Source organism: Myotis daubentonii, chromosome 7 (genome assembly GCF_963259705.1).
Source record: "Myotis daubentonii chromosome 7, mMyoDau2.1, whole genome shotgun sequence".
Taxonomy (NCBI): Eukaryota; Metazoa; Chordata; class Mammalia; order Chiroptera; family Vespertilionidae; genus Myotis; species Myotis daubentonii.
Window position 1 is genome coordinate 31,289,063 of NC_081846.1, and position 25,592 is coordinate 31,314,654.

The window sequence follows — 25,592 nt, forward strand, 5'->3', positions numbered from 1 at the left end:
TTTGCGAACTAAGCGTTAGTGATTATTGTCCAATTAAATGCAAGGCTAGTGACTTTAAAATGCCATCACCTGCCACTAGTACTTGTCAATGCTTTCTTTAGTACTATAGAGGTAAGATGGCTATTGAAGCTGGTATAAGACTGCACGTGGCAATCACAACTGCCATTTCCAACTTCTAAAGATATATTAAAAATCAAGAACCCATTGCTATGGGGGGGGGGGGGGAGGGGGCGGGGAGTGGAGGGCGGGCAGGGAGGAGCCAGGCATATGGAAAACAAAAATGGAAGACTCTCCCCCACCCCTTGCTTTTGGAACACTTTTCACAGTATGTTTTTTTATACTTACGATTTTTCAAACATGTAAATGTACAGTATTAATTATTTCAAACGTAAATAAAAGGGTCCATTGTTCGACGTTTTAATAAAGTAATGGATTCTTTATAATGAAGTATTTCTGTGAGGATTCCTTTTGAAGACGGGTTCTGCTTTTTAAACTTTTTTTGATTATCACTTTTTAAAGAAAACGGTCTTTGCCACATCCTTAGCCTCCAAAGGCTTGGCAGGGTGGGCGCTGCAGTGAGGCCCCCCACGCAGCAGGTGGCGCTGCAGCACGCACCGCTGGCACTTCCCCTCAAAGCCCTTTCTCAGCAATGGCGGGTGACGGTAGCGGGGCCTCTTTCTAGGCGTGGCCATTGTGAAGCCTGATCCCAGGTGCCGACAAGTGTCCCCACCCTGTGAGAGCTCTGACCTCGAAAAGTGTTAGAGAAAACAATGGAGCTCTCTGTGCATCCTTTCGGGCCGGTCGGGGCGGCGATAGTGGCGCGGAAGGCGTAGGCCGGGGGAGGACTTGTGCCGGGGTGGCAGGCGGGACGGTGGACAGTCCATGGGCGGTCGGGGTCCTGAGCGAGAAGTGAGCCGGCGGCCCGAGCTGGCGACTGACTGAGCAGCGCACCGGGGCAGTGAGGAGGCGCCGCGGAGCCTGCGGGTCCTGAGTTGACAGATACACTGCGGAGCCCGGACTGCGAGTGAACGGACAGGCGAGTGCAGGGCGCAGCCATGATCACCTCAGCCGGTGAGTGCGACCGCAGCGGGCGCCGAAAGGGAGGAGCCGCCATGCCGGCTTTTAGCTGAGTCAGGGCCGGTGACTGGGCACCTCCCGGCGGAGCGCCGGCCTGTGCGGCCGCTCGCTGCCCAAGGCCCAGTCCCGGGCCGGGGACTGGCAGTCCGTCCGGGCCTCTCTGCCCTGGGACCCCGCCGGGCTCGGGGGAATCGCACCAGGTCGCCCGCCTCGGCATCCCTCCCGCCACACCCCCGTGCCCGGACCCGAGGTGCTCCCTGGGTCCTTCTCGGGTCCCGAGGAGTTTTCCTTAGTTGGAATCCTCCCGAAATGGACCACGTGGGGCCGTCGATCCTAGTCCTTACTCGCAGGGGTTTGGGAGGGACGACCCCCGGTGCGCCCGGACGGCGAAGCAGTCTCCCCTGGCCCTGGCTCAGCCCGGTGCTCCTTAGAGTGGAACCTGGAGCTGGGTTCGAGGCGGGTCGGTCTGGGCCTACCGCGAGGTGTTCGGCGAAAGCACCCAGAGAACTCCTGTGCTGGGGGGAGCAGCGTTATGCTGAGAAGCAGGCTGTGGGTTTTTGAGGCTAAATGCTCAGTAAATACTCTGCATTGCAGAAAGAACTGGGCGTGCAGAGCAGGTGTCGTCCGCTCACCTGACCTCGTACCCGTAGATTCTTGTAGTGACGCTAGAGACGAGATACGCTGTGGAAGTCACGATCTAGGGGCGCCTTCAACGCCCTCTCGGCGGTTTGTTTCCGTTAGCGCTGTCCACAGCCTCGGTGCCTGCCTGCCTGCCTGCCTGCCTGCCTTCCTTCCTTCCTTCCTTCCTTCCTTCCTTCCTTCCTTCCTTCCTTCCTTCCTTCCTTCCTTCCCTTCCTTCCCTTCCTTTCCTTTCCTTCCTTTCCTTCCTTTCCTTCTTTTCTTTCTTTTCTCTTTCTTTCTTCTTACTTTCTTGGTGCTTTTCTCTCTTTCTCTCTCTCTCTCTCTCTCTCTCTCTCTCTCTCTCTCTCTCTCCCCCCCCCCCTCCCTCCCTCTCTCCCTCTCTCCCTCTCTCCCTCTCTCCCTCTCTCCCTCTCCTTTCTTTCTTTCCACAGCCTTGGTTCTTTTCTTTCTTTCTTTCTTTCTTTCTTTCTTTCTTTCTTTCTTTCTTTCTTTCTTTCTTTCTTTCTTTTTGCCTGCCTACCCTTTTCTCATCCTGTTTTCCTCCACGCTTGTCCCACAAAATATTTCGTTGTAAACAACTGGTGGCCAGAAGACAGTAACTTGTACTTGGATGGAACTCCAAACCATCTTCTTATGAGCATTGCTTAAGAAATTGGCGGAGATGCTGGGCGATCTAGGTCATTTTCAAAGCTTGGAAGAGCTGTCACCTGCACTGGGAGTGAAACATTCGTCTCCAAGAGATACAGGTGCCTAGGAGGTGAATTTTAGCTCAATAAAAGGGAGAGCTCTACCAGTCAGAGCTATCTACGGATAAAATAAGCACCGGGTATCTTGCCCCCTGCAAATGAAGGCCTCGTTCTATCTCAGATCCACCCGTCACCACCTCTTAGGCCAGGCCTTGGCTCCTCCCTGGCCTGGGTTCCCGCAGCAGCCTGAAGCCTCTTGTTTTCCCACCATTACTTCCATACAGTCCATTCTTGTAGTGGTCAGAGTCTTCTTTTTAAAACTTTAATCACATAATGTCATTACTTTGCTTTAAATCCTCCAGTGCTTTCCATTGTGTTTAAAGTCCGGGCTCTTAACCAAAGACCTCATGACGATTTCTGCCTTGGTTTTTAAAATATATTGTAGTATTTATTTATTTTTTTAAAAAATTATTTTTTTAATCCTCACCCACGGATATTTTTCCATTGATTATTAGAGAGTGGAAGAGAGAGGGAAAGACAGAGAAACATCGATGCAAGAGAGACACATGGATTGGTTGCTTCCTGCACAGGGAGGCAGGGTCCGGGCCGGGGAGGATCCTGAAACCAAGGTACATGTCCCGGGACCCTTTGGTCTGCAGGCTGACGCTCTACCCCCTAAGCCAAACCGGCCAGGGCTTCTGCCTTGTTTTGTCCTACCCTCTTCCTCACTCCCTACACCTTAATCATACAGGTATTCCCTCTGGGCCTGGAATATGTCAGTTTCTCTCCTACTGCAGGGTCCCTGCACATTCTGTTCCTTCTTTCTACACTCCTGTTCCTCAACTTCTCCTTAGCTTCTCAGTCTTTAGTCTCAGCTCAAATGTTAGTCTTTCCTGCTCATTTTATTTTTTTTTAAAGGTAAGTCAGATCAGTAAGCTCTTTTTATATATATTTTATTGATTTTTTTTTTACAGAGAGGAAGGGAGAGGGATAGAGAGTTAGAAACATCGATGAGAGAGAAACATCGATCAGCTGCCTCCTGCACATCTCCTACTGGGGATGTGCCCACAACCAAGGTACATGCCCTTGACCGGAATCGAACCTGGGACCCTTGAGTCCACAGACTGACGCTCGGTCCACTGAGCCAAACCGGTTAGGGCTTTCCTGCTCATTTTATTAAAACATGCTGCCTTTCTCCCCCTTGCGGTCCCCTCCCTTATCACAGTCCTGTAATTACTTTGTTTACTTGTCTGATTACTGTCTTTCTTTCTGGTAGGATTTTGGGCGGGAAACTAACTGTTGCCTAGCAGTTGGCTGAAGTTCAAAAGTATGCCCAGAATGAATAAATCAACCCCTAGAGTAGGGGTGGGCAACCTTTTTGTGAGTGTGTGCCAAAACCAGCAAAATCTCTGACTCAAAATTCTTCTGCATGCCAACCCTAATATTTTGAGAACATGTTACGCCTACTTGATATCTCTTAAGGTGTACGTATGTGAAGAACCTTGAAGAAATAATAAAATTCGCCGAAACCGGTTTGGCTCGGTGGATAGAGCATCGGCCTGCGGACTGAAGGGTCCTGGGTTCGATTCCGGTCAAGGGCATGTACCTGGGTTGCGGGCACATCCCCAGTAGGAGATGTGCAGGAGGCGGCTGATCGATGTTTCTCTCTCATCGATGTTTCTAGCTCTCTAGCTCTCTCCCTTCCTCTCTGTAAAAACTCAATAAAATATATTAAAAAAAAAAAAGAAATAATAAAATTCATTTGAGCAACAAAAACACAGTATATGATGATGAAAAATACATTTATTTTTTAATGTATACATGTACACTGATAGTCCGACAGAAAACTTTATGACTCCGTTTGATATTATCAGTGGGACTTTTGCTGCTGCATCACTGATGACAGAGATTTTACATCAGGTTTATATTTCGTGACCTTCAGAGATATATGCACCAGCTACTACTTTCATCCGTCAGGCTACTCCTATTATGAGACTTAACAAAATTTATCACTGAGAACAAAGATTCACAAGCGTATGTGGATGAAACCAAAACACTGGTCGGATCTAGGAAGGCAGGGAGAGTTAAGGCAGAGGCATAGAAATTGCTCTTCCACCCTAACCAGTTTGGCTCAGTGGGTAGAGCGTCGGCCTGCAGACTGAAGCGTCCCAGGTTCGATTCTGGTCAAGGGCATGTACCTAGGTTGCGTGCACATACCCAGTAGGGAGTGTGCAGGAGGCAGCTGATTGATGTTTCTCTCTCATCGATGTTTCTAACTCTCTATCCCTCTCCCTTCCTCTCTGTAAAAAAATTAATAAAATACATTTTTTTAAAAAAAGAAATTGCTCTTCCCCTCTCTCGTCAATCCATGTCTGTGGTCTTTAAGATAACTTGTTATGTAAAATTATTTATTTATCTAAGATGCACCTACACTGAATTTATCTGAGAAATAAAGAAGTCGATATTAAGAAAAAATTGTAAATGGAAGATTATAAGAGGGTTTCGCGTGCCAGCAAAAGTTACTGGCGTGCCATGTTTGGCACACGTGCCAGGGGTTGCCCACCCCTGCCCTAGAGTGTTTGAAGTAGAGACAGAGAGCATTGGTGGGAATATACTACAGATAATTTAAACCTATCAGGTGTGGCAGGAGTAATGATTTTTAGGTTCTACCCTGAGACTGACGATGTTATAGGGTTTATTTGTTACTATCACTTGTTTTTTTGTTTTTTTTTTGTTTTTTTTTTAAATATATTGTATTGATTTTTTACAGAGAGGAAGGGAAAGAGATAGAGAGTTAGAAACATCAATGAGAGAGAAACATCAATCAGCTGCCTCCTGCACACTCCCCACTGGGGATGTGCCCGCAACCCAGGTACATGCCCTTGACCGGAATCGAACCTGGGACCTTTCAGTCCGCAAGCTGACGCTCTATCCACTGAGCCAAACCGGTTTCGGCACTATCACTTGTTAACGTATACTGGGTTACATATCAGCTTCTGCTCCAAACCTTTTGTCACCCTGTTTCCCATCGGTTGGCTCACATTGGCTTAGGATCTGTCCCAGGTACCATACCAGCTCTGGTGTGGATTAGTCACTTCATTCATTCATTGATCCACTAGGCACTGAGAACACAGTAGTGAATAAGAGGTCAACATATATGCTGAATTTTTCAGGAGACTTGACAAAGAAAGGGAGTGGAGAGGTAGAGATAGGTGTTTGCTGGAGGGAGATGTGAGATTGCGTGGGGTTTGGGGTTATGATTTTTAACAACATAGGCACATAAAAGAAAACTTTGCTAAAATGTTTCAAAATGAGTCTCCCACTCCTCTTCCCCCTTTCTCATCCCTAGAGGTAATGATTTTCAACTTTTAAGCTATTTCCTGTTACGAGATTTTTAGCATCCTTAATCTTTCCCATCCCCTGCTTCCTCTCCCCCTCTAGAGGAGAGTGCTGTTTTGTTTTTAAGATGGAAAATATTCATGTGTGGAGTGTAGAGTATTTGATTTAGGTGTGTTCTGCAGACAATGGTTTTATTTCTAAGCCAGGACAACTGTGTAACAACTTAATCAGAAGTGAAATCAATCAGCAGAGTATAGGAAAATCTGTCTCCTCTTTTGGTAAAAGCAATTCAAACACACTATTGATTGATGATAGGAATGGGGTAGCCTTTTTAGTATTTTGATGATCCGCTCTACATTTAAAGAATTCTTGTTTATCAGCTATTCCATATCATGGATTTGGAACAACCCCCCCCCCCCCCCCACACACACACACACAGACACAGACACTGACACACTGATTTCATTCTTTGACCTGTCTTCTTTCAATGCCGTCAGTTCAGTTTCTGTTCTGGACTTGTCATACCAACCTAGAAGTTCTTTTTATCTGCTTTCATACTTTTAGAATATGTAATAGTATGCCCTAGCTGGCACCATGGCATAGTTTTGTTTGCTAAATTTTGTATCCTTTTCTATAAGGCTCTCTAAAGACTGCTGAAGCTATTTAGCAAACCTACGCTTATTAGTTAGAAATGGTTATAGTTCCCAAGTAATGTTGCCTTGATGGTTTTTAATCAAATCACAATTTCAACTCAGCATTCCAGAATGATTTTTAGACCTACATGGTATCTGAGAGTTTGGTTTCCTTTTACTTTATTCTAATATTCCCTTTCACATATGACTATTTGAAGGCGCATTTTTTTTTTTTGGAGAGGGCAGTTGCTTTCTTTACTCTCCAGTGTTAGTGCTAGCACCTCAAGGTCATATGGGGAACACTGTGCTTGGGTAAAGTCAGAATAAGTAAGATTGCTCATCATTTAGCAAAATCTAGGTTACTTGTGATACAAAGGTGAAGCCTTTATATAGGCATCTTGAAATAATTAAAATAAAAAATCTCATACTTAAAAAAGTATTCTACACTGGTGAGTTGATGACTATATAGTCCCTTCTTTTATATATAACTATATAACTAACTGTTGGTGTATTTTGTGACTAATATTATTCTAATATTACTAGAGGCCCAGTGCATGGCATTTGTGCACTTGAGGGGGGCCCTCAGCTTGGCCTGCACTCTCTCATAGTCCAGGACCCCTCGGAGCGGTCATTAGCGCTGCTGCAGAGGCGGGAGAGGCTCCCACCACCTCCGCGGCACTTGCCAGCCATGAGCCCGGCTTCTGGCTGAGCGGTGCTCCCCCTGGTGGTCAGTGTGCATCAGTGAACGGTCTGTCCACTGGCCGATTTGCTTGCATATTAGGGTTTTATTATATAGGATAGAATATGGGAAAGTTTCCCTTTTAGCTCAGTAAATTAGGTCATTGATTTTCAAACTAGAGCAAGCATCAGTATCACTAGGAGGGCTTATGGCCCCATTGCTGGACCCCATCCCCACAATTTCTGATTCAGTAGATGTGGGATAGGGCCAAAAATTTGCATTTTTAACCAATTCCCAAGTAATGCTAATGGTATTGGTCCAGGGATCATACTTTGAAAACCACTGGATTAGGCAAACAATGTGATATATATCGTGTTATGAGAGTTTGATAACAGTTAATTCTTAAACTTTGAAATATAAACCTTTATAGTTTTAAAGAAAAAAAATAATTCCTCTATTGAAGTCACCCTTCAAAAAATACTTTTTTTCTAACGATCATATTTTTTACTAAGTTAGTTTCTCTCTTATCATATATTTCATAATCAGGATATATCTTTTGTCTTATAGCTGGAATTATTTCTCTTCTGGATGAAGAAGAACCGCAGCTTAAGGTATGAGTTGAAGGAAAATTTATTTGGCTTAGTACAAATATGGTGAAGCTCTCTAAATTTAGTGGTGTCTGTACATCTTCCATCATTTAAAATAGACATTCTTGAGGGGCGGGAGCAGCCTGGGAGAGGTCAATGGGGGGAAAAGGAGACATGTAATACTTTCAACAATAAAATATTAAATTTAGAAAATATATATTAAATTAAAAAAATAAAATAAAATAGCCATTCTGCCCAGCCTATACCTAGTCATTTGAAATCTAGCCCTAGAGGACAGTGCTTTGAGAACAGCAGTTGGTTTTCCCTAGAGTTTAACAAAACTAAGGCAAATAAACCTCAGTATGGCACCTGAGCACCCCCCACACCTAAATCCACACTCCTCAGTTTATCAACAACACGTAAAAATTTGTTTCTTATGTGTCCCATATTTTAAATTTTCATTTGACAAAAATTTGGAATATAATTCAAGTGGCTCTAGACACCTGAATTCATTTACATATATTCAAACTAGCAACTCACGTCAACCTTGTATATTCAAAGAAGAAGAAATATTCATTATATTAAGGAATGACATTATATGGTAGTCTGATGTGTGATGATTGAAGACAAAGGAAATGTATAAACTGAAGAGAAAATATGTTGGTAAGTTTTTATATTTGTCATAGATTAATAAAAGTTTTAGTAAATATGACAGTTTGGCCATCGATTTGTTGGAAACGTTTTTAAGGAAGTGTAATGTTGAGTCTGTCTCAAAATTGAATTTTGGTTTTATCTTCTACAGGAATTTGCACTACACAAATTGAATGCAGTTGTCAATGACTTCTGGGCAGAAATTTCTGAGTCTGTAGACAAAATGTAAGAAGTTTATTTCTATAAATTGAAATAAAGTAGAACAACTTAACGTATCTATAGATGTGGATCTTGTGGTTTATATTCATTTAGAAATTTGCTGCTACTAAATTGTGGCTTGAATATTTAGATTTGGGATTTTTAAGGAAAACCAGAGTTTGAACTAAACCTATACTTCCTGTTCTTTCAGAGAAGTTTTGTATGAAGATGAAGGTTTCCGGAGTCGGCAGTTTGCAGCCTTAGTGGCTTCTAAAGTATTCTATCACCTGGGGGCTTTTGAGGAGTCTCTGAATTATGCACTTGGAGCAGGTGACCTCTTCAATGTCAATGATAACTCTGAATATGTGGAGACTATTATAGGTAATTATCTTCCATGTACTAATGCTTTATCTTGTCAGCTTCTTTCTTGCTCTAGTGTATATAGCATCTTTTTTTCTGAGTTATTTTTGTTGTTGCCAAATTTTATTTTAATTGAAAGTTCATAATATTTCTCCAGTAATTTTATGCAGGCTTTTTTAGATCTAATTTCCAATTCTGTGCTTTATTTTTTATCATAATGAACAGTGATAATAACAGCGATGATGAGGACATCTCACAAAACATTTTAAGAATGAATCTAAAAAATTATTCTGAAACAGCTAACTTAACAGAGTTAGTTATCTCAGTGATATGGTTATCTCTAGCCCAATGAGCATACTGTTACATGAGAAACTTAAATCAGATTATTATCAACTAGAGGTCCCCTCAGCCTGGCCTGCACCCTCTCTAATCTGGGACCGCTGGCTCCTAACCGCTCGCCTGCCTGCCTGCCTGATTGCCCCTAACCCCTCTGCCTGCCTGCCTGATCGCCCCTTCCTTGCCCCCCTGATGGCCTGATCAACCCTAACTTGCTTCCCTGCCGGCCTGATTGCCCCTAACCACCTCTGCCTCGGCCCCTGGCCTAAGCCACAGTCTGGCCTCCCTCTGCGGGAGGTGACCTGGCGGATCAGGGGAAGGCACTGCACCCATTACCCTGAGGCTGCTGCCACTGCCAACCTGAGCCTAGGCCCTTTGCAGCTGTGCCTCGGGCCTCGCAGCTGCGCGGCTTTGTCCAGAAGGTCATCCGGAAGATGTCGCCCTAATTAGCATATTGCCCTTTTATTAGTATAGATAACAAGTTAAATGATATTCATAACATCACTAGAGGCCCTCGGCCTGGCCTGTGGGGATCGGACTGATACCGGCTCTCCGACATCCCAAGGGGTCCCAGATTGGGAGAGGGCACAGGCCAGGCCAAGGGATTCGTGCACCAGGCCTCTAGTATGCATATAAGATCTTTGGTTAATCTCTTCCCGCCCTTCTCCCTTCCCTCTGAGATTCATCAGTCTGTTCCATGTTTCCATGCCTGTGGTTTCCACTCCTGTGTTGAGCGTCTGCCTCCTGGTGGTCAGTGCACGTCATTGCTACCAGGCGGTCGGCCGGTTGCTTTTGTGCACTCGGGGGGAAGGGGGAGGTCCCTCAGCCTGGCCTGTGCCCTCTAGCAGTCTGGGACCCCTCGGGAGATAACGACCTGCTGGCTTAGGCCTGCTCCCGGGTGGCAGAGGGCAGGCCCAATCCCTAGGTGCAGCCCCTGGTCGGGCTCAGAGCAGGGCCAATTGGGGGGTTGGGGCACCACCCCCTGTCACACTCAAGGCAGGGTCGATGGGGAGGTTGCGGCACGACCCCCTGTCACGCACAGAGCAGGGGCAATCCAGGGGTTGGGGCACTGCCCCCTGTCACACACAGAGCAGGGCCCATCAGGGGGGTTGGGGCTCCGTACCCTGTCATGCACAGAGCAGGGCCCATCAGGGGGTTGGGGAGCTCCCTCCTGTCACGCACAGAGCAGGGCCCATCAGGGGGTTGAGGAGCTCCCCCCTGTCACTCACAGAGTAGGTCCGATAGGGGAGTTGGGGCACCGTCCCCTGTCACACACAGAGCAGGGCGGATCAGTGGGTTGGGGCACCGCCCTCTATCACCCACAGAGCAGGGCCAATCGGGATTGGGGCGCCGCCACTGTCACACTCAGAGCAGGGCTGATGGGGAGGTTATGGCTCTACCCCATCACACACAGAGCAGGGCCCATGGGGGGGTGGGGGGAGTTTGGAGTGCCGCCCTCTATCACCCACAGAGCAGAGCCGATCAGGGGGTTGGTGCGCCGCCACTGTCACACTCAGGGCAGGGCTGATGGGGAGGTTATGGCTCTACCCCGTCACACACAGAGCAGGGCCCGTGGGGGAGGCGAGAGGGGGGTTGGGGCGCCACCCTCTATCACCCACAGAGCAGGGCCGATCAGGGGGTTGGGCGCCGCCACTCTCACACTCAGGGCAGGGCTGATGGGGAGGTTATGGCTCTACCCCGTCACACACAGAGCAGGGCCCGGGGGGTGGGGGGTTGGGGTGCCGCACCCTGTCACACACAGAGCAGGGCCGATCAGGGTGTTTGGGCGCTGCCCCCTGTCATGCTGATCCCGGTGCCAGGAGGCCTCTCGGCTCCGCTGATCCCGGTGCTGGGAGGCATATTACCCTTTTACTATATAGCATAGAGGCCTGGTGCATGGGTGGGTGCCAGCTCGTTTGCCCTGAAGGGTGTCCTGGATCAGGGTGGGGGTCCCCACTGGGGTGCCTGGCCAGCCTGGGTGAGGGGAACCTGTGGCACAATTCAGGTCATTTCACCACTATTCTACAGAGATGATTTAGACACAGTCACTTTTCTCAAGGAGCTAATAGTTTCATTATTGTAAAGAAGTCTAATAATTTATTGCCTTGTGATAATTGCTACAATAGGTCTTTTTTAATATCATCAATAATAGCAAGTGTTTGTTTTTTTGAAAGTAAAACAGCTATTTGTAGCCAGCTCTTTTGAGTAAGTAGTTTAGTCAAGTTGTTTAATATAATTTTGGTCAAAATAAAGTAACAAGATAGAAATGTTTTCAATATCAGCCTTACTAATTAATGTGTAGCCCTCAAATATAACTGTTATGAAGGGAAGAATATTAATTTGAATGTATAACTTCTAGCATTTAAAAATATTGAAATGTGCTTATTACTCTACAGTCATCCCATACGTTTTTATGATTATAAATGTTGACATTGTCCTTTCTAGTAGTTTGGCCCAATTTACAAGGTGATCAGAGTTATTTTATTTTCTTCATAGCAAAATGCATTGATCACTATACCAAACAGTGCGTGGAAAATGCAGATTTGCCTGAAGGAGAAAGAAAACCAATTGATCAGAGATTGGAAGGCATTGTGAATAAAATGTTCCAGCGATGTCTGGATGATCACAAATATAAGCAAGCTATCGGCATTGCTCTGGAGACACGAAGACTGGATATCTTTGAAAAGACTATATTGGAGTCGGTGGGTAGATGATATGATTTTAGAGATTGTTTTTGGTGGGGAATCAGCAAAGGAAATTATTAAAATAGAATCTCATAGGTAGTAAAAAGAAAATCTGGTTTAGAAATAATAAGGTGCTCTTTTGCCCTAATGCTTTATTTTTATAATTTATATAAGAACCTTGGTTGTGTTTTGTGTTCACCAAATATCTACTTTTATCTTACTGTTTTTATTCCTTTAAAGTCTTGCATGAGGAGGTTGAATTAATTATCCTGCCCTTTCTAAGAAGACTGTATTGATACACTGCTATATTCTTAGACTTATGACTAAAATTACAAACTGGATTTCTGGTTGGGAATATTTTGCAATAATTATGACAGTTGTAAATCATCAACCAAAATGGTCAGAAAGATGCAAGACTGAGTTGAGTGGACATTGATCTACATGTCCACTTGATAGTCTCCATTTGCAAGTTCTCTGCACTCCAGCCATTTTGACCTCCTCTCAGCTCCTAAATGTACCTTGCCTTGTTCCCCTTGCCAAAAATAATGCCTCTGCCAAAATTATTTTCCTTTTTTCTTTACCTGCTTTATTTCTGTTCAAGGTCCAGAGTTCAACTCAACTGTCACTGGTTTACAGAGCTTTCCATCAATTCCTGCCACCCATACTCTCCTCAATCCCTACTGCAAAGACTAGAGCCAATTCTTTTGTTAATCTCTTGGAGACCTATATTTTTTTCATAGTGTTCACCACTATAGTAATTAATTGATTGTATTATTAGGCAGTTAATGTCTATCTTTATTTTACCAGATTATAACCTCCATAAGGACAGGTATTTTGTGCCTTGTTCACTACTGTATCCCCAAAGGCAATGTTGAGTACCAGTGGTAAGATTTGTTTAAATGAGTAAATGAATGAACCACCCAATGTGATAGAATGGCCCTTGTTTTACTGTTTCATTTTTGTGTAGTTATACCCTCTCCTTGTCTTCATGTGAATAGAATGAAAATACTTGTTTTCATTTGTTCAACAAAGATTTTTTTCTTTTGAGTGCCTACTACAGTGATGACGAACCTTTTCAACTCAGCGTGTCAGCATTTTGAAAAACCCTAACTTAACTCTGGTGCTGTGTCACATATAGAAATTTTTTGATATTTGCAACCATAGTAAAACAAAGATTTATATTTTTTATATTTATTTTATATATTTAAATGCCATTTAACAAAGAAAAATCAACCAAAAAAATCACCTCTGACACACGTGTCATAGGTTCGCCATCACTGGCCTACTATGTGCCAGACTATTGTAGGCATTGGAGATAACAACAACGTTCCTGCCCAAATGGAACATTGGAGGAATAGGCAGCGAGGCAAATAATAACAGAGGAACTGTAAACCTACTTTTGCCTACCCCCTGCATATAATGTAAAGGGGGTGATAAATGTTTTAAAAAAGAATAAAGCAGAGTAAGAAATGCATCTTACTTTGACATCCCAGTGTACGTCTTTATATAGATAAAACTTGTTTTATGAAACAATACCTACTTTGCCTGCTTGTAATGTAATCAGATTATAATATATCTTTTATTTCTTTCAGAATGATGTCTCAGGAATGCTAGCTTATAGCCTCAAGCTCTGCATGTCTTTAATGCAGAATAAACAGTTTCGGAATAAAGTACTAAGAGTTCTAGTTAAAATCTACATGAACTTGGAGAAACCCGATTTTATCAATGTTTGTCAGGTAATTACATTATATTACTTTACATTGTACTGTTAGGCTGTGCCTCACTATAATACATAATATTACATTTGATTGCATTGCTATCTCAATTGATCTTCACCACAGCCCTATGAAGATATGGTATATAGTTTACATTCCTTTTTACCTATAAGAACTGAATCTCACAAAACTAAAAGCTTATTTTGTTATAATCTATTCCTTCTATGTATTCTTCCCCCCCCCCCCCCTTTTTATTGAATTTATTGGAGTCACACTGGTGGTTAACATAATTATAAGTTTCAGGTGCATGCTTCTACAGCCCATCATCTGTACACTATCATGTGTTCACCACCTCAAGTCAAGTCTTCATCCATCATCTTTTATATCCTGCCTATATTCTTTTTATATTTTTTAAATAATTCAAGCATTTAAGGAAATTTTGGAAATGAAGGTTAAAAAAAAAAGGTAGATAAAAATATAAAAATAGTATATCTATGTTATATCATTCTAGAAAGAATTTCAAGTGTAAAATTATCTTTGGTTTCATTACCCAAACACATATGTGTATACTTACCTCTTTTCATGTATGAATTTGCTTACACGTTTTTTTAAAAATTCAGATGGTACATAAAATATTCTAAAACAAAAAATATATCTTTTCCTTTCCTAGGTCTTTTCTCAAAGGTAATGCATATATTAGTTTGTCCCCCACTTATTAGCACAGTGGCACTACCTCATTCTTTTCAGTGGCTACATTATATTTTATTGACTGGAAGTGCACATGAGTTTACTTTTTAACAATTGTCATACTGTGTAAATCTTTGTAGTCTGCTTAGAGCATAACACTTTATCATACATTGTGTTTGTTAAATATGTTCTCATTATGTGTTTACATCCTGTATACATTTTTAAAACTTAGATTAATACATCTTTTTTTAATGCTTTTTAAAAAATGCTTTTTAAAGTAAGTTTGAAACAGACAGCTGGAAGAAAAATACCCACATTTGTATCACCCAAAGTCAACTTAACGTTTTAGTGTATTTCCTTTCAGTTTTCTCTATGTAGATTTTTGGAGTTTTGTTTGCTTCTAAGTAGTTTTTAATACTGCATTTTAAGTAGTTTTCAAAAATTTATATAAAACAGTAGTTGTCCTCTGCCTTCTTCCTCTGTGTACTTCAGTTTTATTCCTCAGAAGGGTTTTTTTTTTAGCTCTTATTTCTTTGCTTTTCTTTTTTAAATTAAATCTTTATTGTTCAGATTATTACCTTTGTTCCTCTTTTTTCCCCCCATAACTCCCCTCCTCCCAGTTCCCACCCCACCCTCCGCCCTCACTCCCCACCCACTGTCCTCATCCATAGGTGCACAATTTTTGTCCAGTCTCTTCCTGCATCCCCCACACCCCTTTCTCCCCCGCAAGAATAGTCAGTCCATTCCCTTTCTATGTCCCTGATTCTATTATAATCACCAGTTCATTCTGTTCATCAGATTATTTATTCACTTGATTCTTAGATTCACTTGTTGATAGATGCATATTTGTTGTTCATAATTTGTATCTTTACCTTTTTCTTCTTCTTCCTCTTCTTAAAGGATACCTTTCAGCATTTCATATAATCCTGGTTTGGTGGTGATGAACTCCTTTAGCTTTTCCTTATCTGTGAAGCTCTTTATCTGACCTTCAATTCTGAATGATAGCTTTGCTGGATAAAGTAATCTTGGTTGTAGGTTCTTGGCATTCATCACTTTGAATATTTCTTGCCATTCCCTTCTGGCCTGCAAAGTTTCTGTTGAGAAATCAGCTGACAGTCGTATGGGTATTCCCTTGTAGGTAACTGAGTTTCTTTCTCTTGCTGCTCTTAAGATTCTCTCTTTGTCTTTTGCTCTTGGCATTTTAATTATGATGTGTCTTGGTGTGGTCCTCTTTGGATTCCTTTTGTTTGGGGTTCTCTGCGCTTCCTGGACTTGGAAGTATATTTCTTTCACCAGGTGGGGGAAGTTTTCTGTCGTTATTTCTTCAGATAGGTTTTCAATATCTTGCTCTCTCTCTTCTTCTGGCACCCCTATAATTCGGATATTGGTGCGCTTGAAACTGTCCCAGAGGCTCCTTACACTATCTTCGTATTTTCGGATTCTTTTTTCATTTTGCTTTTCCGGTTGGGTGTTTTTTGCTTCTTCGCATTTCAAATCTTTGACTTGATTCTTGTGCTCCTCTGGTCTGCTGTTGGGAGTCTGTATAATATTCTTTATTTCAGTCAGTGTATGCTTAATTTCTAGTTGGTCCTTTATCACAACATCGAGGGTCTCATTAGATTTCTTGAGGATCTCAGTATATTTATTGGCGGTCTCACCAGTCTTTTCGAGGGCCTTACTAAATTTATCAGCGGCTTCTAGACAGTTCTTGAGAGACCTTAAAAGTGTGGTTTTGAACTCCAAATCCAGCATTTTGCTTTCCTCCATTTCTGTCATTTGTGTCCTGTTTCTTTGTCTCTGCATTTTTTATGCTTTCTTGGTGCACCCCCTAGTGGTCTTTGTGCGCAGTCTTGTTGTAGTTAAGCCTTGATTGTTGTAGGTAACACTGGGGGGATTTGACCTCCAGGCTAATTGGCTGTGAGAATCAGCTGTGTCTGCAGTGGGAGAACCTCTGTTCTCTAGGGAGGTGGTAATCTAGCCTTTGCCTGAGGCTATCCAGCAAATACGTCTGTGCAAGGCTTGGGCAGGGCAGGTCCCAGGGGATCAACAGTTATGGCTGCTCTCAATCCCGTTCCCAGAGGCTCTGCCTCACAGTGTCCCAGCAAGCTGCTAGTACCTTGGAGAGAAAGCGGCCCTCGAGTTCTGACTGATGCCAGACAGTCCCGCTTCTCCCGTATGAGTCTGGGTCCCCAGAGACTGGCCCGGAACTGGAGCCCAGAGCCTGAGACTCCCTCCCGATTGAAACAGACAACCGCACCCTCAGCCGCCAGCCCGCTCCGCACGCACCTCCCCACCTTTGTAGTTTACTTCCGCACCGCACCTCCTCTGAGTCTCGGTATCCTTTTCTCTTTCCTTCTAGTTGTAGAATTTCCCCTCAGCCAGCATTCCTGTGGTTCTGGGTAATGTCCATTTCGTCTTTTAATTGTATTTTTGAAGTGGTTGTGCGAGGCAGCAATCTCCGGTGTTTACCTATGCTGCCATCTTGGTTTCTCCTTAGCTCTTATTTCTTGTACCTTTAAAACTTTTTAAATTTATATTTTTAAGATATACTTTGAACAAATAATAATACATTCACATGATTCAAAAAGAATCAGAGTATGCAGTGAAAATTCTTCTTACCCCTTTCTTCTAGCTCCCAAGTTCCCTTTGCTGGAGGGAAACAGTACCAATTAGATATGTCCTTCAATTTAACATCTTTTGTTCTAACTCTTCAGAAACTCTTGTTCTAAGTCTTTCTTGATTGTGTAGTAGTCATTTAGTGGATGTATTTGCCTCACTAAGCCAGTCCCCTGTTACTTGCCATTTATTTTTTATTTTTCCATTCTTTCCTATTCTTAATTTGTAACAACTTTGATTATGTGTTCATTCTAAAATTGAGTTAGTTGCTACTAAAAGGAACGAGAAATTTTAAATTAATTCTTAAAAGAAAAATTCTAACATTATTCCGATTATTTTGTTAAAACATGGCAGATCATAAGAGTAGTTAGAGAAATGCTTCAAAATGGTCATTTTAGTGCATCTTGTCCTGGCCAAGCACAATACACTGTGTTTTAAATGAGTGAATGACTACTACAATTTATGGTAAAACAGAAATTACAAGTTAAGGATCACATAAGTGTAAATTATGAGTAAGATTTAAAGAAGCCAACATTCATTCATCAGCCACTTATTGAATACTGCTAATTGCCAGGCACAATATTAGGAGCTGTGAATATAATTTGTATGGATTTTTCTTGGAAGGTCGATTCCATTTTCAGGAAAACTTTATGCCAGCATTAGAAGTAGAGTGCTAGAATAGCTGGTTAGTCTGCCCCAACTTGCTTATGCTTATATCTTAAAGTTTCTTATATGTTGACTGTCACTCTAAAGTAGTATCTTATAGACAGTTTCCAATTACTGTGTAATTGTTCTTTATCTGCATTTCAGTGCTTAATTTTCTTAGATGATCCCCAGGCTGTGAGTGATATCTTAGAAAAACTGGTGAAGGAAGACAACCTCCTGATGGCTTATCAGATTTGTTTTGATTTGTATGAAAGTGCTAGCCAGCAGTTTTTGTCATCTGTAATCCAGAATCTTCGAACTGTTGGCACCCCTATCCCTTCTGTGCCTGGATCCACCAATACGGGTACTGTTCCGGGATCAGAGAAAGACAGGTATAAGTATCTTTTTCTGCATCAGAACTAATTGAACAATCTTTATTTTATTTTGGGAATAGGTGGAATGTTCATAGTCTGCATATGTTAAGAATAAATTTTACCATTAGCTTTCATAGATTGTAAAGTTTTATTAAAGCTCTTTTGTTTTGCATTGTGCTTGGCACATTAAGGAAAAGCAGAGAAATGGACCCTTCTGGAAAGAAGTGTAAGTGATTTTCTGACAGGGAGGGCCTGTAGGGCAGCATGTTTGCCATCTAATCCAATAAATTATAAACCTCAGGAGGGGCAGGTGGGCTAGATTTCAGAGATTTGAGTTAGGTATTTAGAAATATGAAACATTCTCAGCTTTTTGTGCTTTTATTAGAACTAAATATACATATGTCTTTAATTTAGTTTTTCTCAGCAGTGTTTTGTAGATTATAGTGCAGAAAGTTTGCACATATCTCCTTAAATTTATTGCTAAGTATATTATGGTTTTTGGAGTTGTTACAAGTGGTATGTTTTAAAGTTCAATTTCCAATTATTTGTTATTAATATATAAAAATACAATTGATTTTTGTATACTAACCTTGCTTAAATCACTTAGTAGGTCTAGTAAATTTTTTTATAGATCCTGTCATAGAATTTTCTACATAGGAATCATGTCATCTGTGACTAGAAATTTTAATTCTTCCTTTATAACTTTTATACCTTTTCTCCTTTGTTCTGCATTGGCTAGCATTTCCAATACATTATTAGATAGAAGTGATGAAAATGAACATCTTTAATTTGTTCCAGATCTTAGTAGAATAACATTTAGTTTGTTTCTTTTTTATTTAAAAATTTTTTTCCTTACTGTCTCTTTTTCTTGTGTCATAGTTATTTGCTCACATGTTCCTTCTGAATTAATCTTCATTTCTGAAATTATATTTTTCCTCTTTCATTTCTAATTTTCTCCTAGTTCTATTTCATTTCTGAGTTTTTCTGATTCTGATATGTAATATTCTTTTATACTTTGTATAATTTTTAAAATGTCTTTTACCGCCTCTGAAAAATTTTTTTTACAGTATTTTATGGGATTTTACTTTGACCTTTTCTGTGACTTATCTTCCCTGAAATTAGATTTTCCTAAACTTTTACAAAAGAGTCTCATTTAAGATGCTTTTTGTAATTTCACGTCCCTCTAGAATTTCCTCTTCTGTTGTGTTGTGAAGTATTAAACAAATGGTGTTTTATGTTCTGAGATCTCTTGGCTCTGTTTTCTTTCTCACTTTTATTTGACCTTTTTTCTTTTTAATTTGGATTCTATACTCAGCATTTTCTCCTCAAAGTATAGTGCTTCAACTTAAAAGGGAGTGTTGGCTGGTTAGTTTTAAGAGTTGTTGCAGCCGGGCTGGTGTGGCTCAGTGGTGGAGCATCAACCTATAAACCAAGTCATGGTTCAGTTCTGGTCAGGGCACATGCCCAGGTTGTGGGCTCGATCCCCAGCAGGGGGCGTGCAGGAGGCAGCCAATCAGTGATTCTCTCTCATCATTGATGTTTCTATCTTTCCCTCTCCCTACTTCTCTGAAATCGATAAAGATATTTTAAAAAAAGAGTTATGGCAGCCCAACTGCTTCACATCAAACTGGTTTTGTAAGCTGTTGATGGTGTGTCTCCACCTTTGTTTGGGGATACTTTGTCACCTGGTTTTGTTGCTCATACATTTTTCTAACCTAGTTAATTGCTTTGTATATTTTTATGAATATATTTGGAGGAAATTCAATAACTGAGCCATGTCTGTCTTATTAGAACCTTTTCTGGTTGTTTTGTTTTGTTTTTTATTGCTTAAAGTATTACAAAGAGTATTACATATGTGTCCTTTTCTTTTCTGTTTTTTTAAAATATATTTTTATTGATTTCATAGAAGAAGGAAGAGGAAGTGAGATATAGAAACATCAATGATGAGAGAGAATCACTGATCAGCTGCCTCCTGCATGGCCCCCCCCCCCCGCCCCCCCGGGGATTGAGCCCACAACCCGGGCATGTGAACTTGACCAGAATCAAACCCAGGACCCTTCAGTCTGCAGGCCAACGCTCTATCCACTGAGCCAAACCGGCTATGACCTGTTCTGTTTTTTAACAGCAATATTTATGAAGTGATTAAACGTTTTTCCTTGTAAAATATTTAATTTGGACATAGTTCAGATCTTAAATTTGGTAACATATCACCCAGATATGCTATTCGGAAGAGATTTATCAGATTAGTAACTGTTGGTTCTTTTCATTTTAGTGAGTCAATGGAAACAGAAGAAAAGACAGGTAGTGTACTTGTAGGAAAGACACCAGAAGCGGTAAGTGTGCTTTTTGAAGTCATGGATGCTGTTTAACATATATTCCCTCAGTATATTGTAAATTATTTTAAAGTGTTACACACCTGTTTTTATGGAGGTTTATTACTAGGTTTGACACCAAAGTCATTTTATAAAAATGTATTCTCTGTGAAAAGTAAAATTTTAAAGACTGATCCCAGTAAGTACCTAACTTAGATGAAATCAAATCTCTAGATCAAGCATGTCAAACTCAAAGGCTAGCACGGGCCAAATAAACAAGGTTTAAGTTTCTGTGGCCCACAAAAAAAAAGCTTCAATTTTCATAGAAACATAGGCTTATTTCAATAGAGACATGCTGAATACAAAGGGCTGAAATAAATGAGTAATTATTAACATAAAGTAATAGAACATTTTAATAAAAATTAATATTTTTTTCTTGAACATTAATTTACCAGACACTGAATAACTGCACAAATTAATAAGCGTAATGCAAATAAAACTATTTTTCTTGTTCTCCGAAAGTGAAATATTTCCTGTTACGCACACCAAACAAGTCAGTCCAAGACTAATGACGTGGCAATCACTGCTAAAATATTTGCTGCTAGTATTAGTGGAGAGAAACGGTGTGCCTGCGCATAAGGCGCGTAAGGGAAATGAATGCAACACGATTATAGTAATCAGTCATTAGTGAACATTGTAGTTCGTTATTAGTAATTATTTATAACAGGATATTGTAAAAATTAAGTTATGAAATTTTTATTTAAACATTTCTTACATACCATTATATTGGCTGAGCCGCAAAAATATTCGTTGTGGACCGCGAGTTTGACATGCTTGCTCTAGATTCTAACCAAAGACTGAACTTTATTCAGAATAACTCTGACTTACCTGTCACAGGGGGAGAAAAAAGTATAGCCTCTATATAAATGGCAACTTATCATAGAGGGGGCAATTTGGTTGTCTTCGTTTTTCTTAGTATTCATGGTGTTTAGAAGACTTAGCTAAGTATTAGAGCAGCAATATTAATGGATATAAATTTTTCCTTCATCAGGACTTTTGGTTTCTGATGCTCAGGTATATGAACTTCAGCTGTTCTTTAACTGGATGGATAGTTTTGTTGATTGATAGCTTGGTATTTCATGAGATCATATAGATGTGATGATTAAAGATGCTTTCAATTTTGTCAGTTTGGATTAGGCAGTTCCTCACATAAAGTATAAGCTGGCTCTGTATAAAAGTTTTCCTTATATATCATCAGTAATTGGTTATTCTTTTACACCTTTTGTAAAAATTTTTTTTAATATATTGATTTTTCACAGAGAAGAAGGGAGAGAGATAGTTAGAAATATCGATGAGAGAGATCGATCAGCTGCCTCCTGCACGCCCCCCAGTGGGGATGTGCCCGCAACCAAGGTACATGCCCTTGACCAGAATCGAACCTGGGACACTTCAGTCCGCAGGCCAATGCTCTATCCACTGAGCCAAACCTGTTTGGCTACACCTTATATTTTTATATTAAAAAATATTTTACATTGAAAGCTAGTTCAGAACGAGTTACATTCTTCCATCAAGCTGGTATCATGGTATCTAATAAATAAATTATACATGAGTTTTCCAGATCCTACTGTTAAAATGAGTACTGTTGTATGTATGAAATATTTGAATTTTACTGGTTTTGGGCTGTTAAAGTTGCCTTAGTGGATTTCAGTAATATATGAATTTTTATTCTTTGTTTGTTGTTTTGGCAGAGTCCAGAGCCCAAGGATCAGACTTTGAAAATGATTAAAATTTTAAGTGGTGAAATGGCTATTGAGTTACATCTGCAATTTTTAATACGAAATAATAACACAGATCTCATGATCCTAAAAAGCACAAAGGTAGGAAATGCAACTGTAATGGAGCCTTTTAAAAAATGTTTGTTGAATATAAGTAATTATATTTATTTCTTACTGAATATTTTGTTGCATTTTATTCCTGATTATGGAAATATGTTTTTATATAAAAATAACAATGGGAGAAACTCTTAAACTTGTTGAAAAAGAAAGAGACTTAATATTGATTGAGCTTCTGTTTTTGTGCTAATCTCTCATTGGGAAGTTCAGTGGATTTTTCCCCCCATTTTTTTTTAGCTCACTTGTTATTTTAATGTATACACGTAGCACTTGGACAAAAGCACTGTCAGCACATTGATATAGCTTATGTGTCTGTTTTTCCACTAAATTGCAAACTTAAGAGCAGTGGTTCTTAACTTACCCGGTTTTAAATAAATTCATGTACTATTCCATTACTAAATAGTTGATTAAAGCATATGTAATATGCTTCTCCAAACTTTTAACACAATTTTTACAAATGGCGAAAGGACACAGAATTACATAATTTGCACTTATGACAATTATTTGAAGCTAATCTTTATAATATAGTCTTATTAAAAATACACACGATTACTTGATGACTGCCAGAGGTGCAGTGCCAAAAGAGGTGCAGCATTGCTCCTCAAGCTACTCCAGCACCTTGGAGACCTTGAGTTTAGAGAAATGGTAAGTTAAACTATTCAGAACCGCAAAACTAGAAAATCTACTACCTAAGTTAACCTACCTAAAATCTATTGACCTCAAGTTAAAACCACAAATAAAGCTCTATTTGACTGGTTTGTTTTTAATCTTTATAAAGAAATAGCCAAGATCCATTATTTTAAATATATTAGTTCAGTTCATTCATGTTTCACCATAAAACAGGGACTCTGGTTGTGTGTTCATGGGTAAGTTTGCAATATGTATGAATACTCTGCCAATAATAAAAATCTGTTTGTTTTTGTAAGGATGCAGTACGGAATTCTGTATGTCATACGGCAACTGTTATAGCAAACTCTTTTATGCATTGTGGGACTACCAGTGACCAGTTTCTTAGGTAAATATACTGGACGATTCTGCTTTGTACAGTCATTTTTAACATAAACTCTGTTGACATTGTTACATGGATTGGAGACTTCCCCTGCTGCCAGTCCTGGATTTTAAATTTTATTTATGCTATTTTATATATTTACTTATTGCATATGCGTACTTGTTTATTTTTTAATTGAGGCTGGTTCTTTCTCTTTTTTTAAGTTTTTTTATGTATTGATTTTAGAGAGAGAGAACGAGATAGATTTGTTGTTCAACTTATTTGTGCATTCATTGGTTGTTTCTTGTAAGTGCCCTTACTGGGGATCAAACCCGCAACCTTGACGTATCAGGACAACCCTCTAACCAACTGAGCTACCCCAGCCAGGGCCCTACTTGTTTTAAGGCAAAATTAATTCTCTTCATTAATTGGCTTGAGTATCAGCTTTTGAATGAAATATATCAAGCTCAGAAATTTAGTATAGTTTTGCTTTTGTTCATAGTGGAATTACATATTATGCATTTTTTAAAAGTCCTCAAAATATTAAGAACAACTTAGGTAAAATAGAATCAGCAGTAATTTGTGATCCATACAGTGAAAGATTTGTAATAGTTCAAGGTAAATTTTTAATGCTTTGACTTTAGAATTATAAAATGCCTTGGGGAATTGGTTTCAGTAGAATTACTTAATTTTCTTTTCTTACAGAGATAACTTGGAATGGTTGGCCAGGGCCACTAACTGGGCAAAATTTACAGCTACAGCCAGTTTGGGTGTAATTCACAAGGTAATATACACTGATCAGTGGGAATAATCATTAGAACAGAGCAGTCTTTCTGGAATTAATAAAATGTAGAAGTTTACTATAATTCATTGACATGTACATTTTGTTAAATCAGTCCTCTTATAGGGAAGGATAAAGTAAGATGTTAAATTACATATAAATGTGTTGGTTTTTAATAAAAGGTGGAAATCCTTTTCCTATGAAGATTAAGCCATTTCTCAAAGGATGAATTGAAATAAGTTGTTTCTATAATATAAGACGAATTTGGGGAAATGTTATAAAACAAGGGGAAAAATTGAAGCATTTGTTTCCAAGTAGGATGTGACTGGGTCTCTGAAAGGCTCTTCTCTCGTTCAAGTGATAAAGTTGTATAAGAGCCCCATTTCCTCCTCCTCTTTTAGCAAGTGAACATGCTGGAGAAAAGCAATAATCATAGAAAATGTTAGCTCTTTTTCTTACTTTCTCTTACTGACACCTTTGTTGTGGCTCCAATTTACAGGGTCATGAGAAGGAAGCATTACAGTTAATGGCAACATATCTTCCCAAGGACACCTCTCCAGGATCAGCCTATCAGGAAGGTGGAGGTCTCTATGCATTAGGTCTAATTCATGCCAATCATGGTGGTGATATAATTGACTATCTGCTTAATCAGCTTAAGAATGCCAGCAATGATGTAAGTGTTAGAATGGAAAACTACATTTTCATTAGTTAAGGGTCCAGGAAAACATTTGCCAAATTATTTTAGTGAATAGAAATTTTGTTATATTTGGGAGGTCCCCAAACAGTATTGTTTTCAAAACACACGTTTTATTCCCACACTTTAGAGTTTTGTAAATGTTATATAGATGACCTTAGTGAACACTTTGTCTAATCCTATCATTTTGCAGGAAACTAGTCCCAAAAAAATTGCATATCCTCTCTTTGGAATCAGAATTCTTGCTTTTTTTGATCTTTGATAAGTATTAAATGTAAATTTTTGAAAAAACTTAGTTAGCTCTATCTTATTTTAAGGTACCTTGAAATAGGATTTTAGACTTTAATGTTTATGTTAGACTCTTTTAGAAACCTTTTAGGAGAGTAGCTGAGTCAGCTAAAAAACATTGTCCTCCTGTTTTAGTGAAAAGGTTGAGGCCGATAGAAACATCTGTCCCAGTTTGTAAGCCCCCTATCCAAGATCTTCTCTACATTTACACATACCATTACCTTACTTCCTCGGGTCTCAGGTAAAAACTTACTTATCAGACAAAGCTTTTTGGTTGCCAGCAACAGAAACCACCTCTGACTAACTTAAACAAGTAATTTATTGGAAATAGCTTATGTAATTAAAGGATAAGCTGATGAACCAGTTCTCACAACGGTTAAGAGCCAGGGTAGCTATAGGGAAATAGATAATAGGAATAATGGAATTGTCTCTTCAGGGCCCTACTGTCGGGATGAGTGAGCTTAAATGTTTTTGGTCCTTGGGTCATTCCACTTAAAAACGATTACAATTCTAAAGAAGCGTCCAGTTGATCTATCTTTGAGTCATAGGCCAATACATTGGCTAGAGGGAGGTAGAAGCTTCTTAAATGACAGTCCCACCAAGATTAATCAATGGGGGAGGAGTATTCTTCAAGCAAGATTGGGGTGCTATCACCAATAAAAAGATACGGTGCATTCAAAAAATGACAGATGACCAGGTGTCCCTCTTCAAGTAAAGACCAACTTTTGC

General features: G+C 40.2%; 1 protein-coding gene across 1 annotated transcript in view; it reads left to right on the forward strand.

Moving 5' to 3' along the window:
- Window positions 1-891: 891 nt before the first annotated feature.
- PSMD1 (proteasome 26S subunit, non-ATPase 1) overlaps window positions 892-25,592 on the forward strand; it is an 86,190-nt gene continuing 61,489 nt past the window's right edge. The window contains exons 1-12 of the mRNA XM_059703500.1: window positions 892-1,071; window positions 7,623-7,666; window positions 8,445-8,518; window positions 8,703-8,872; window positions 11,684-11,889; window positions 13,464-13,607; window positions 17,700-17,926; window positions 20,181-20,241; window positions 21,969-22,097; window positions 23,039-23,127; window positions 23,806-23,884; window positions 24,381-24,554. Coding sequence (XP_059559483.1) covers window positions 1,056-1,071; window positions 7,623-7,666; window positions 8,445-8,518; window positions 8,703-8,872; window positions 11,684-11,889; window positions 13,464-13,607; window positions 17,700-17,926; window positions 20,181-20,241; window positions 21,969-22,097; window positions 23,039-23,127; window positions 23,806-23,884; window positions 24,381-24,554 — 1,413 coding nt within the window. The 5' untranslated portion in view covers window positions 892-1,055. The remainder of the gene's footprint in view (window positions 1,072-7,622; window positions 7,667-8,444; window positions 8,519-8,702; window positions 8,873-11,683; window positions 11,890-13,463; window positions 13,608-17,699; window positions 17,927-20,180; window positions 20,242-21,968; window positions 22,098-23,038; window positions 23,128-23,805; window positions 23,885-24,380; window positions 24,555-25,592) is intronic.